Raw genomic sequence first — 13,761 nt, forward strand, 5'->3', positions numbered from 1 at the left:
CTGGTACCCAGCAGGTGGCGAAAGCAGTGAACAATGCCACTGAGCGGTCGCTGGTCCTTATTGATGAATTCGGAAAGGGAACCAACACGGTAAGGGGAGAAGCTGTTGAGGATCTAAGGAGGGGAAAATGAAGGAGGGCTAAGGAACAAGAGGGTGCGGCTGCGCCTCTGGAAAAGAATAGGGGTGTGTGGGTGGAAAAGAAACAGTGTGAGGCGGGAGAGGCCTGGCAGGAGGAGAGGGGTGCACGGGGCACCTGTGGTTCCACAGCCTCACCCCTGCCCTCTGCACAGGTGGATGGTCTCGCGCTTCTAGCGGCCGTGATCCGACACTGGCTGGCGCTTGGGCCCACGTGCCCCCACATCTTCGTGGCCACCAACTTTCTGAGCCTCATTCAGCTACAGCTGCTGCCACAGGGGCCCCTCGTGCAGTATTTGGTGAGGAACCAATCCAGCTCCCTAGGGGCCCCTAGGCCGAGCATTTCCCAGAGCTGGGAACTGGCTTCTCCGTCAGAACAGGGGCTCCTTGAGCACAGGAACCATGTCCCTTCCTGTTTCTCACTCTCCACAGCAACTGACCAAGGGACTGGGGCAGGAAGCAGAATGACTGATAACATTCCCCTTTTATTCTCTTTTAAGACCATGGAGACCTGTGAAGATGGGAATGACCTTGTCTTCTTCTATCAGGTTTGCGAAGGTGTTGCCAATGCCAGCCATGCCTCCCACACAGCTGCCCAGGCTGGGCTTCCTGAGAAACTCATTGCTCGTGGCAAGGAGGTGAGGTCCAAACAGCAACCGCCTCCATCAGGGCTCCCTTTCACTGTCCCTGCTTCTCTGAGGGACCTGGATTTCTGGGCCCATGGGATTTCTGACCCTTACTCTCTTCTCTTACCCAACACCCACTCCCACCCCTGCCCCTTCCTCCTTGGTCCTAGGTCTCAGACTTGATCTGCAGTGGAGAGCCCATCAAGCCTGTCAAGGAGCTGCTAAAGGAGAAACAAATGGAAAAGTGAGTGCAGGCCCAGGGTCCTTGTTCTCTCTAGCATGTTCTGCAGCTCTTCTACCCCTTTCAGGGACTCAGACAGTCTCTTGCCCTTTAAAGATTCAAAATTTCTTCCTGCAATTTCTAAATTCTCAAGGTCTCGGGTTTCCTGTGCTGCATCCTCTTCCCTCTGCTCAGGGATTCTGTTATCCATGCTTCCATAAATCTCACTGTTCTCTCTCCCCTCAGTTGCCAGATGTTAGTAGACAAGTTTCTGAAACTGGATTTGGAAGATCCCAGTCTGGACCTGGACATTTTCATGAGTCAGGAAGTGCTGCCTGCTGCCGCCACCATCCTCTGAGAGTCTTTCCTGGGCTCTCCTCCACATCCCAAACCCCGGGAGCCTGCCAGGCCCTCTTTGTTTCCTTACCTCCTTCACACCCAGAGTTCTCAGTTTCCCTGGAAATTTTGTTTCATGTTAGTAATAAAGTTTGTTTTGGAGAAAGTTATTGTTTCCTTAGACGAGCCAAAACAAAACAAGAGAGTAGGAAAGAGATGAAATAGGAAGCAGCAGGCCACAGAGGGACCTGCCCTGCCTCATTAAAAATAAAGTATCACTGCTGGAGGGAGGCCCTCGGGTTCTACCCAGGGGGACTTTATGAGAACCAACCACTTCAACAGACCCTACAAAAACAGATGAGAGAGAAGACAGGAGCCCAAGGGAGATGTTCTTTCCCCTCAAAGTAGGAACACCTCAGCCTGAGACAGACCCAGCAGGAAGGGCTCTGGGAGGCTGAAAGACTAGGCAGGACCGGTGCAAGGCTGGGGGAAAGGGAGGGACCAGCCCTGCACCAGTGGGTGTGGCTCCACCCTTCCCACCTCAGAGCCATGGGGAGCCGGGGTCCTGGTGGGCTGCCCCTGGTGCAGGCCCCCTACACAGTTCTGCTGCTGCCACTGGAGACAAGCCGCCAAGACCCGGGGGCCCAGCGCTTCTTCCTCTGGGTGAGTATCAGTCCCGCAAGAGGTCCCGGGAAAGCCCCTCTCCCTAGATCAGTCTCCTGCAATTCCACTCAATTTTGAGGACTCGTAAGTTCAGCCCCTTGCTTTCCCTTGCCCTCCAGGTCCTCAGTGGCCAGTCTGGGTTCACACTCAGTGACCACATAGCGAACTGAACCACGGGTTATGAGCAAGGGCCATGCGTGGCCCAGAACCCTGCTGTGGAGTGAGTCAGCCTCTGCTTCTTGCCTTGTTCAGCTGCAGAGGATGCAGGCTCTGGAGCGGGAACAGGATGCCCTGTGGCAGGGGCTGGAGCTGCTGGAGCATAGCCAGGCCTGGTATGAGGGCCGTCTGAGGGAGGCCCAGCAACAGCAGCTATATCTGGGGTCCTTGGTGAGGTATGGGGCTGACCCATGGTATGTGGGGGCAGGGGTAGCAGGGACGTGTGGACACAGCCTGACACCATCCTGGAAAGGCAAGAGTTAAGGGACAGGGATCATCAATTGGAAGCAGCATTGTAATGACAGGATGCCACCAAATGTTAGGTCGGTTCATTGTTGGGCCTAGAGGAGGCTGGTCTGCATTCCATTCAGAGGGACACAATTTGGCTCACTCCATGGAGATGGGGGAGTGGTCTGGATTGTTCCAGTGAGTCAGGGATGGACAGGAGGGAGGATCCAAAGAATAGAGAAAGCGGGTACTATGCTATTTGAGGGGGTTGGAGGAACTGGACTGCTAAAGAGATGGAGTGGAGAGTACTGGAATTTCCCACCTGCCTGGCAGGGAACTGGGATGAGGGGATCCAGATGGAGGAGAGGAATGACCTGTGGTGATAGGAGAAGAGTGGCAGATGGTACTCGAGTTTCACCACGTTGTCTGCCTCTAACTCCTCCTTTTAGAATTTTCCAACAGATTTACACTCAGAGCCTGGTGGCCCCCAGTTAGTCCAGATTCAAAAGGTGAACATCTGTTTGCAGAATCTGCTTCAGGGGAAGGTGAGTTTATTGTTTTTAGTTTACTCTGGGGAAGTGGGGGTAAAGAGAGGACTTGGGGTCAGCACTGGTCTAACAAAACAGCGAATTCCCCCCCCAACAGTTCTCCCCACATCCCCTGAACAAAGCTAGTTCCTGCGCCACCCAGGACTGGAAGGGAAGGCCAAGGAAGCAGAACGTGTGGCAGCAACACGTAAGCAGTAGAGGAGTGGGGGGAGGGCGGAAGCCCTGGCCCTCAGTGGGAGGGAGGGCACAGACACCCAGACTGTCTCCCTCCTCTTCTGCAGGTGGTGTCAAGGCAGCAGAAAGGAGTCACTAAGCCAAAGGGGGAGATGGCTCAAACAGGCTGCCCCAATGGACGGAGGGGCCCTACCCGTGTCTAATGTCTCCTCTGGTTCCCCTCAGTTGTGCTGGCAAGGCTGAGTCAGAACCCCCAGCCTCCTTATTCTGCTTCTTGACTCAATAGCTAAATGGCTCCAGGTGGTGGGTCAACTGAAATCCTGACATCTTGCTGTGAAATTTCTTCTCCACTCCTGAAAACTTCCATTTCGTCTTTCTGGTATCTTACGCTCTCATTCTTCCCTATATGATGTGCATAAGTGATCTTTCTTTGAAATCCCTCTGGGGAGAAGACATGTTTATTGGCACTGTCTTTCAACTTTAAATACAAAAATAAAATTTAAGCATCTCCAGAATTTCAAAAATAAAATAGAAGCGTCTCCAGAATTTCAATAAAAGCAATTCTATAAATAACATTTTTCAGCAGGAGGTGCGGTACCCTCCTCCCCACTTCCAATCTTAGTCACTGCCCCATGTATCTTCCCCTCTACCTGAGCTTGGGAGAGCATGAATAAGTAGCAGAATAAAGATGCTACAGAGGGCTTCCCTGGTGGTGCAGTGGTTAAGAATCCACCTGCCAATGCAGGTGACACGGGTTCGAGCCCTGGTCCGGGAAGATCCCACATGCCACGGAGCAACTAAGCCCATGTGCCACAACTACTGAGCCTGTGCTCTAGAGCCCGCGAGCCACAACTACTGAAGCCTGCGTGCCTAGAGCCCGTGCTCTGCAACAAGAGAAGCCACCGCAATGAGAAGCCCATGCACCACAACGAAGAGTAGCCCCAGCTCGCCGCAACTAGAGAAAGCCCGTGCTCAGCAACAAAGACCCAATGCAGCCAAAAAAAAAAAAAAAAAAGATGCTACAGAGAAATAGAAAGCAACTTTCTCCAAAAATGAGTCTGGTTTGTTTCCCACAAGGGTTAGGGAAAGTGCATTGTGGGAAAATCCATTGCCTTCTATCCCAATCTTGGAAGGGACAAGTGCATGAGAAGGAAAACCTCCATCCCACCTGGGAGAGGTAGGGTCTGGAGGCCCATGTTACCTTCTTACCAATGGGGCAAGATGGCAAACGGTGCCAGAGACCCATCCCTCTAGGGGCTGTTGTGTCACCAGGAGGCCAGGCCTAGCAGGAGCAGCACCGCTCCAACTGTGCCCCACCAGGGGTTGCCCACCAGCCCTCCCCCAGCCCTGCCCGGAGTCACCAAGGTGGAAAGATGAAAGGCAGGGCTGGTGGTTGTGAGGACAGGGTCAGTCGAGTGGACAGGGGCAGGGAGCTGGTCCTGGGGAGAAGAGGGAGAGGCTGTCAGGGTGGCTGCACCCAAATAAGTCTGCACCACCCTCCTCTCACCTTGCCTATCCTGCAATGGAAAGTGGGGGCGCCTCACCTGCGGGGTGGGGCCCCGCACCAGGAGCCGGAGGAAGGCATGGGTCGAGGGTACTGTGCTGGCTTCTCGATTCATCGCGGTCACAGTCACCATCACCACGGAGTCTGAGGCGGCTGTGTCTGGTACCTTCAGCCACAGGCACCCCCAGGCGGACTCATTCTGTTCCAGGCGAACCCTGGGGAGTGGATGCCGAAGTCCGGCTGAAGCCGCAGGCTCTGAATAGCCGAAAGCCAAGGGGTGGAGCCAAGCGCAGGCTGGGAGGGGAGCGAGGAATCTGAGCGCCAATTCGAAAGAGCCAGAGGAGAGAGTACCAGATCCCACGCCCTGGGAATAGAAAGATGGGACAAGAAGGGAGCAGGAGGTTTCAGGGGCTTCACCTGGAGAGGTTGGAGGTGTGAGCGAAGCTGGGGTTGACGGATGTCCTAAGATCGAGATCCTGAGGGCCCGAGAAGCTGGCAATGCGGAGGCTGAGCGGGGCCTCGGTGCCCGGCGCCAGGAAACCCGGGGGACCACTGAGCTGCGGAGGAGGGCCGGTCAGGGGAGGAGCAGCAGGCCCTGTTCTCTCCAGCCGCAGCCGCACCTTCCGCTGGCATCTCACCTCTAGAAGGACAGGAACTACAGCACAGGGCTGGGGGGCCACCCGGTGCAGGCCCTGCCCCACTCCGTCCTGGCCAATCAGCTCCAGAGAGAAGGGTCCCGCGGTGGACAGAAGCGTGGGCGGTAGCGAGGCAACGAGGAGACCTCGCTCCCGGGGTCCCATGGGCTCCAAAGGCACCCGGCCCAGCTCGGCACCGTGCGGGACCCCTCGAAGGACGACGTGGGAGAAATGCGGCAGAGGATCTCCAGGGTTTCCTCTGGAGCCCAGCCCTGTCACTTCTACCAGCAGCTGGGAATGGAGACCTGGGACAGGGGAGGGGAGGAAAGAACAGTGGCTGCGTGAGGTTTGGAGACAGGGAGAAAAGCATGAACAGCTTTGAATAGGGGTTAGCTCTCGCGGTATGGATGGGGAAAAGGGGTTACCTCTATGGGTATTGACGGCGAGGGCCAGGAGGGAGTGCTGGGATGCTGGAAATGTTCTATAGCTTGAACTGAATGACGGTTATTTTTATTATATAAAATCCACCCAGCTGTACACTGTAGTACACCTTATTAAATGTTATAACTCAATGAAAAGCTATATATATAATTTATATATATACACAAAGCAAGTTGGGGTGGGGACAGATGTACCTGCAACTGGTTGAGTCAGGGGGTAGAGGCCAGGGTGGGGTCCATCCTTCATGGGGATCCCAAAGTGGAAGAGGAAATCCAGGGAGGTCTGGGCTGAGGGAGGGCGAAGGCAGTCAGAGACCTTCCAGAGATGAACGTCACTCATATTGCTCTCTGAGCTCTGCAGTCTCCCCTTCCTTTCCCAGGAATATCTCCCTCCTTACCTTGTACTCTCACCCGGGGGGTACCCTTGGCTGTGACCTGGATCTCCCAGGTTCCTGTCTGCAGGGGGTCATTCATGCGCACCATCCAGAACTGCCCGAAGCGGCGAGTATGACCTAGAGGCCCCTCACCTTCCTCCTGGCCCTGGGAGACCCCTGGACGGGTATTGGGGGCAAGAGATTGTCACAGGAGAATTCCTTTCCCTTAGTACATTACCCCTCATTCTCCAGTCTCCATTCTTGCCTCTGCCTTGAGACACACACATGGAAGTACCTGCAGGGTTTCTGATCCAGAAGCTGCTGAGCTCCCCATGGATCCGGACTGTGACCCTCTGGAGCAGCCCATCCACACTGAACACAAGTGGCCTCTCAGGCACCACAACAGGAGGCTCCAAGGGAAGGGTCACCTTGAGGGGGCAGGACCGAAAAATGGGGGAGAAGATAAGGCATGGAATGAGGTGGGAACAAAGACAGGAGAAAGAAAGGTAGAGACAGAAAAAAACTAAGTAACACATGGGATACCAGTGAGAGAGGAAGGACCAGGGATGAAGCTATGATCAATGACAAAGTTGGAGGCAAGGGATTAAGGATGAGGTAACCACTTCTTGCCCCCCTTAAAAGATGGCAGGACTTCCTAGAGTAGCCGTGAAGACAGAATACTGGAGGCCAAGACTGAGGGTGGTAGTACTAATATGGAAGGAGCAGTGTAGAAGGTGGGTAGCTGTGGATCTCAGAGGGAGAGAAACTTCCTTTCCCACTCTCTGTCTAGAATGGCAACTCAGCAATGGGAGCCATTTGCTTTCTTCTACAAGAAAGAGAAATGCAGTGTCACCATCGTCCCCTCAGTTCTGAGCTGAGCCCCCACACTTACCAGGTCAGCTACGCTGTCCCCAACAATGGCTGCCACATCCTGAATGTACTGGTCTTTGGTGAAGATCACCTCTCCTCCTGAGGCCAGCGCCACCGCTTCATACGGCTCAAAACGCAGAGGGGACAAGACCTCACGCCGAGGTCGGCCCTGAACCCTAGATGGGTCTTCAGTCAACAGGAATGTGACCTGTGCCCAGAAGAAAGGCCAGGACTTGAAGTTTCCATTTGCCATCTACCATTGTAAATAAGGATCTCCTGTGCTCAAGCTTTCTACAGAGCTGGTGATTGGTGGTAAATTCTCTGTCTACCCTCTGACTGCTACAGCAGGGTCTCCCAATGACACAACCCCTGGGCTTCAATAAGAAGTTGCCATTCCCTGTAACTGTCACCATACGTCATCCACATAGTGGATTGCTGGCAGCCAAATCTCCAGTTCTTCAAACGGTTTATTGGGGGCAGATTCATATAAGAATTCAGCATCATTAAGGGTAGGGCCTTCCACTCTTTAGTATTGTTAAAGGGATCTGGAAATGTTATACTCATGGTTCACTTCTCCCACCCCCAAGCCAAGTCTGGTTTAACCACCCTAGTGTGAGTGTGACCCTTGTAATGAGAGTTGTCCTGCAGTTTCCCACATCCCTGGGTAGCTAACACTGAGTCTCCCACCAGCTATGCTTACTCTGCAACGCCGCTCCTGAGTCAGAGATTCCACCCGGTTGGTGAGAAAGGCATCCTTGGGGGAGGCGTCAGTGAAGACGAAGATGTCTGAGAGTGGAGGTGTGTGTAGCAGGGCCAGCTGACAGGGGAGGGAAAAAACTGGTGTTAAAAAATGGCAGCAGTGGGACTTCCCTGGTGGCGCAGTGGATAAGACTCCACGCTCCCAGTGCAGGGGGCCGGGCCTCGATCCCTGGTCAGGGAACTAGATCCCACATGCATGCCGCAACAAAGAGTTCACATGCCACAACTAAGGAGCCCGCCTGCCGCAATTAAGGAGCCCATGTGCCGCAACTAAGGAGCAGGTGAGCCGCAACTAAGGAGCCCACCTGCCGCAACTAAGACCTGGCACAACCAAATAACTTTAAAAAAAAGTGGAGGCAGTAGGGGAATGGGCAGAGCAAGGGAGGGCAGAGTAGAAGGCAATACGGCCCTGGAACCTGGAGTGAAGCGAGTGGGACTAGGTTCTGAAGATGGGGTGGAGGGATGAGGTCCCAGGGAAGCTCTAAGCTCCCTTGATGGTGGGGCCTGGAGAGGGGTGGCGAGAGAAGAAGGGAAGGGGTGGGGAGGGCAGACCTCCAGGGCTGACAGGCACATCTCGGGCTCATCTCCACCTCCCAAGGCATGTATTTCATTGAGTTGTTGCCAGAAGCTGTCAGGGTCACTGGTTGTAAAGACGGGGCCAAACCCTGGGAAAGGAGAAAGGAGATTGAGATAAGTGAGAGGAGGGCTCCCCTCATTCCCACCCATGGGCATCTCCCCAGTCAAGGGGCCCTGCTGTGCTCCTTGGGTGGACAAGTATTGAGATAACAATATTCCTTTATACTGACAGGGTAGAACAAGGCAGGGGCTAGGTACCTCTGGTGGGAAAGTGGACCTCATTTCCTCACAAAATGGTGGCACTTCCTGTGGTCCTGAGTGGGCCTTTTTGGGTATATGTGTAAGTATAAAAAACAACCGAGGGGACTTCCCTGGTGGCTCAGTGGTTAAGAATCTGCCTGCCAATGCAGGGGACATGGGTACGAGCCCTGGTCCGGGAAGATCCCACATGCTGCCGAGCAACTAAGCCTGTGCGCCAAAACTACTGAGACTGCGCTCTAGAGCCCGCGAGCCACAACTACTGAGCCCACGCGCCACAACTACTGAAGCCTGCACGCCTAGAGCCCGTGCTCTGCAACAAAGAGAAGCCACTGTAATGAGAAGCCCGCGCACTGCAACGGAGAATAGCCCCCCCCCCCCCGCTCACCACAACTAGAGAAAGCCCATGAGCAGCAACGAAGACCCGACACAGCCAAAAAAAAAAAAAAAAAAAAAGCCAACATAGATAACCAACGAGGACCCACTGTATAGCACAGGGAACTATACTCAATATCTTGTAATAACTTATAATGGAAAAGAAACTGAAAAAGAATATATATAACTGAATCACTTTGCTGGACACCTGCAACATTGTAAATCAACTATACTTCAACTAAAAAGCAACAAAAAAAACTGGGTCCTCAGTTTCCTCACAGAAAAGACAGAGAAATAATAGTACTTACCTCAGAGAGGGTTATTGGGTGATTAAATGAGTTGATTTTGTAAATCTTAGAATAGTGCTTTGACACATAATAAGTGCTAAATTCTTAATTATTCACTTACTTGTACCTTTATCAAATATGTGATAAACCCCTTTTGAATGTCAGCTACTAAGAGATTTATATAGGCAGATCAGACTCAAACCCTGCCCTTAGGGAATTCTCAATCCAAATTTTATTTCATGATCATTTTGACCCTGGGATATAGGCGGGATAAGGCAAATACTAATCCACTTTATGGTTGATGAAATTGAGGAAAGAGAGGTTAAACAATCAGCCTAAGTACACACAGTAAGTGCCGGTCAACCCAGGCCAGGTGATCTGACTTCTAATTTAGCGGGGAAAGGAATATGATGTACCTAGCTGTCTTAGACATTTCACAGGGGCCTGGACCCACCAACCCGCCCCCCATCTTCATCCCAACCTGTCTACAGGAAATGGAGAGAACTGAAAATGACTTATTAGAATGGAAGCCTAAGAAAGCAGGGGCTACCTGCCTAAGCACCCATAATGATTAAACTCATATGGAAAGTGCTGTCATGTTGGAAGCAGTAGAAGAAGTGGCTGATTGTTTCCAATATGCACACAAGTACCAGTAAAGACTCACTCAGGACCCTAGGAAGAGCCTCCCTTTTATTATGGAAATGAAGCCATTAGGCCCACTTCCCTACCAGTGGCATTTACCCCTTGCCCTGGACTTCCCTCCGCTATTCCTGCCAGACCCCAGTTACCTGGGTCATGGAAAGGCACCAGGACATAGTGGGTGGGCTCCATGGGGCCGCCCCGTCGCTGCTCCACAATGTGGCGAGCCTGGATTTTGGCAGCATTGATCTCCTCGCCCATACTTCCTGTGGTATCCAGGACGAAGCTCAGGCTGGAGGCTGGGGTGATGTCCAGCAGCCTGGGAAGCAGGCCAGAGACACAGTGAAGGGTCTGCACACTTGTCCCCAGGCCCTGGTTTCTCAACTCTGGAGCACCTACCTATTAAGGAGCCCATCCCCAGGAGGCCACTCACCTGGAGAAACCCCTGTCTCCCAGGCGGCTTCGTAGGAGGCTGAAGGCCTGGATGGAGGCCAGAAGGGCCAGGTTTGCAGCCTGGAGGTGCAGCATGTGGTGTGGGGAGAAGCCTGGGGATGTGCTATCCTTGTTGATGCCTCCCCGTGGTGGCTGGGAGCTGCTCTGGTCAAAATGGCCCCCATGGCTACATTTCCCTGGGTTGGGGAAAGGGATCTGGAGGGTGGAGGTAAAAAACCCACTGCCTCCTAATAAAACGAGGCCCTCTCTGACCTGCCCTGACCCTCTCGCTCCTCAGCAAAGGATAAGCAGAAAATTATGATATTTTGTAGAGGGCAAATCTGGAGTAAATCTGGAATGATTAGTTACCACAGCACACGGTAGATCCCTTGATCCCCCCAGTTAGTCCCCAAAAGCTGCTCTCGGGCACTGAAGTCTTATCGGCAATGTGAGAAGCTGCTCCCACCACCCCAACAATCATGGCCACCTCAGTGGGCCTTCATCCACCTGCTCCCCTCCCAGCATCCTCTCCTTCTTCCAAGAAGTGATGCCATAGGAAATAGGACAAGGGCTACAGGACTGAGGTCCCTAGGGAGAGGGTCAGGGGAGAGGAAGTGACTTTCTCCCCTTACTTCTGGGGGCTTTCCTGTCTGGTACCTGGAGGTTTGGAGGTATGAGTTCCAAAGTAGCCAGAGGTGAGGAGTGTGAAGCCCAGCAAATTCCCAGGGCAGCTCCACTCGTCACAGTCGGAGCAGGTAGGATCGCCCACTGGGAAGAGAGGGCAAGGGTCTGGCACCCAAGATTCTGCTGCCCCTGACCTTTATCCCTGTCCACCCGAACTTCTTCAGCTTTTCCTCTCAACTGGAACAAGGTAAAAGCCCATAGGTACCCTTTGCTGGTACCCTTCCAGGCTTTCTGAACTAAAACCTGGAGCTCATGGCTGGCAATGAGACTTAATATTTGAGACTGGGACTGTGCTAGAAAACCCGGAAGTGGGGGGGGCACCAATCCTACGGGAGTGTGCCCTCTGTGAGCTGTGGACAGGAAGTGAACCTGTACTAGACAGGAGGCAGCTTCCGGGTCACAGTTCAGTTGGAAGGATGAGGGGACTGAGAGAGAAAGCCCCCCGTGTGATCCAGTGGGGGGAGGAAGCCACGTGAAAGACAGAGAACTCCTGACGTCTGCAGATCTGGTCCTGGCTCTGTCCTCTGCTGCGTGACCTTGGGGAAGCAGCTGACTGGCCTTTGGCTGAACCGAGGGACCGCACAGGTGGTTCCAGAGATGAAGCCATGTTGTACCCTATTCGACCCCAGGATGTGAGGCGGCTCTGTGGGCTCACCCTCACCAGTGGGGTCCCGGCCGTACCTTGCGCCAGGTTCCGCAGCCCCTGCCTTGGCCAGAGGAGGTGAGGGTGTGGCTGCTGCTTCCCCAGTTCCACCCAGTTGCTGTGACTGTAGAAATCCTGGTCCCAAGAGGAAGGAGAAGGGGAAGAAGCACTAGCTCACTGTTCTCACCGTCTCCAGCCCTGACTCCCCTTCCTCCCAGTTCCCCAGCCTGAAAGCCTCCTCCACCCTGCTACGCCCCAGACACCCCAAGTCCCCTCCACTGCTCTCTCCCTTGCCCAGAATAGAGCTCGGCCAAAGTGGGAGCCTCCCACGTTTCTTCCCATCTCACTCAGAGCCCAGCCAGAAGCCTTTCAGTGGCCTGCACGGCCCACCTCTTGACCTCAGCACCGACCTCTCTCACTCACCTGCTCCAGCCGCCAATGCCTCCCGGCTGTTCCCACAGGAAGCTGCCAGTTTGGAGGCGGGGACTAGGGAATAGCCCCAGGGCCTTGGCAAGCAGCGCCCCAGCCCCTTCTAGAGTAGGGGGAGGCATGGCTAAGGAGGCACCATTCAGGAGACAGGAAGACTGGAAACGAAGACCCCTCTGACCACGACCCACCAACTCTGTCCTCACCTGCAAGGCATGAAGCGCAGCCCCGAGGCGCTGGCGGGCCAGGCTGTGGTCAAGGGCTCTGGCCGCCACCACAGTCTCCCCTAGAGCTCCCACCAGGCGTGCGCGCCCCTGGCCCAGCCGCTCGGCATCAAAGTGCAAGTCAGGGTCATTCCTGGAAGTCGGCAGGAAGTCCTGGGCGGCGTTGGCACGAGACACCTCTCCTAAGGCTGCTCGGAACCGCCGGGAAGGAGACCCAGGTCCGAAGTAGGCGGCAAAGAGGTTGTCGGCAAGGAGAGTGCGGCCCTGGGAGGGTGGTAGGGGGCAGGGGTTCCAGGGAAGCCCCTTGGATCGGACCACTGCCTACATTTCCTCAGCTCTGTCACTCCAGACCGGGTGTGGGAAGAATTGAGGGTGCTGAGCCCTACAAGGGAGGGGCAATCCTGGACACTCCTAAGGAGGGGGACTCCTGATTGTAGGACCAGGACTCCTGGGTATTGTTGATGTCAGGAGGGGAGGAGGGAATGTGTGCGTGGGGTCCCTTCTCTGGGCAAGCAGGACCCTCAAGTAGTATAAGTCCCCCAGAATGGGGGAATCCACCTGGGATGTGACCGGACCCAGGGACGCTCACCAGGAAGTCCTCAAGGCGAAGGGGGGGCCGACCTGGGGGCGGCTGCTCCAGGAAGAGCTGCAGGGTGACGTTGAGTGCCGCCTCCTCGGTCAGGTCCTGGTGGGTGATGGAGCCGGGGGCAGCCAGGAGGCTCCAGATATTGGGGAAGAAGGCAGCTGCGGGGCCCAGCAGCTGCAGCAACAGCAGCAGTGAGGGGCCCAGGTGGGACGGGGGCTCGTCCGTGGGGCGCATGGCTGACACATGGACCTGGGGAACAGAAGGCTCTCCAGAGAGCAGGAAGCAGCAGAGACTTCAGGGCAGGCCCGGCTCTGTCTCCATGGGCACCTGCTTTGGCCCCCTTAACTGGCTTCCCCGCCCTCTCCCTTCAACCATCCGGACAACCTGAGGGCCTCTCAGACCAATAGGGACTTACACCTGCAGGGGAAGGTCCGAGGCTCCTCCCCCACCCCCGCACCACCCCCCACCCCACCCCTCGGCTAACGCCCCCACGCAGAGGAAGTCTCCTCTCTAGGCCTCTCCCCTACCTGGTTGCTGGGTCTCCAGGCAGGGCCGGGGGGCGGGGGGGGGGCGGGGCAGGGTGTCACAGGGCACTTAGGTCAGAGTTATAATTAACCTAGGCCGGATTCAGTGGAGGGAGGGAGGGAGGCCCCGGCAGGGTGTGGGCAGGACAGGCGGCTCCTGGCCCCTCTACTCCGGCCTGCCCAAGGCCACAAGCAGCAGCCAGCACCAGGGCGGGCCTCCCACGGCTGGATGGTTGGCCGCAGTGCGGAGGTGAGGGAAGAGCTGGGAGGAGGAGGCAGCAGGAGGGGGGAGCTAGCAGCGTGACTCAGGCCTGGCTCAGGGCCAGGGCCAGACCCAGAGAGACGCACCTCTCTACCCGCAAGGACCCAGTGCCTCACG

The 13,761-nt window shown here is 55.2% G+C and overlaps 3 protein-coding genes across 8 annotated transcripts in view; 2 read left to right on the forward strand and 1 right to left on the reverse strand.

Annotated features, from left to right (window-relative positions):
- The window catches only part of MSH5 (mutS homolog 5), a 17,807-nt gene extending 15,972 nt beyond the window's left edge, over nt 1-1,835 (forward strand). For 2 of the 5 annotated variants that reach the window (XM_089918561.1, XM_089918563.1), the window contains 5 exons: nt 12-89; nt 291-434; nt 636-773; nt 932-1,005; nt 1,228-1,835. In XM_089918561.1, the coding sequence (XP_089774687.1) occupies nt 12-89; nt 291-434; nt 636-773; nt 932-1,005; nt 1,228-1,339 (546 nt within the window). In that variant the 3' untranslated portion in view covers nt 1,340-1,835. The remainder of the gene's footprint in view (nt 1-11; nt 90-290; nt 435-635; nt 774-931; nt 1,006-1,227) is intronic. The other 3 variants (XM_089918565.1, XM_030760226.2, XM_089918562.1) reach the window with 2 other exon arrangements.
- Nucleotides 85-13,364, reverse strand: VWA7 (von Willebrand factor A domain containing 7). Its single transcript, XM_089918582.1, is given in 15 exon segments — nt 85-4,585; nt 4,691-4,865; nt 5,068-5,590; nt 5,921-6,080; nt 6,083-6,276; nt 6,395-6,527; nt 6,992-7,177; nt 7,670-7,786; nt 8,281-8,393; nt 10,013-10,182; nt 10,297-10,492; nt 10,953-11,063; nt 11,661-11,757; nt 12,255-12,536; nt 12,862-13,364. Coding segments are annotated over 15 exon segments (2,862 nt in total). The 5' UTR covers nt 13,093-13,364; the 3' UTR covers nt 85-4,411.
- SAPCD1 (suppressor APC domain containing 1) lies at nt 1,858-7,428 on the forward strand. Of its 2 annotated transcripts, none has more exons than XM_022566165.3 (5): nt 1,858-1,980; nt 2,233-2,367; nt 2,874-2,969; nt 3,070-3,159; nt 3,254-7,428. In XM_022566165.3, exons 1-5 carry the CDS (start codon nt 1,867-1,869, stop codon nt 3,347-3,349), a joined length of 531 nt encoding a protein of 176 aa, XP_022421873.1. In that variant the 5' UTR covers nt 1,858-1,866; the 3' UTR covers nt 3,350-7,428. The 2 variants fall into 2 exon arrangements, with proteins under 2 accessions (XP_022421873.1, XP_089774706.1); XM_089918580.1 differs by having other exon boundaries at nt 1,878-1,980; nt 2,100-2,367; nt 3,254-3,705.
- Nucleotides 13,365-13,761: the final 397 nt, after the last annotated feature.

Source organism: Delphinapterus leucas, chromosome 10 (genome assembly GCF_059928025.1).
Source record: "Delphinapterus leucas isolate spDelLeu-1000000601 "Yukka" chromosome 10, BTC_Dleu_Yukka2, whole genome shotgun sequence".
Lineage (NCBI taxonomy): Eukaryota > Metazoa > Chordata > Mammalia > Artiodactyla > Monodontidae > Delphinapterus > Delphinapterus leucas.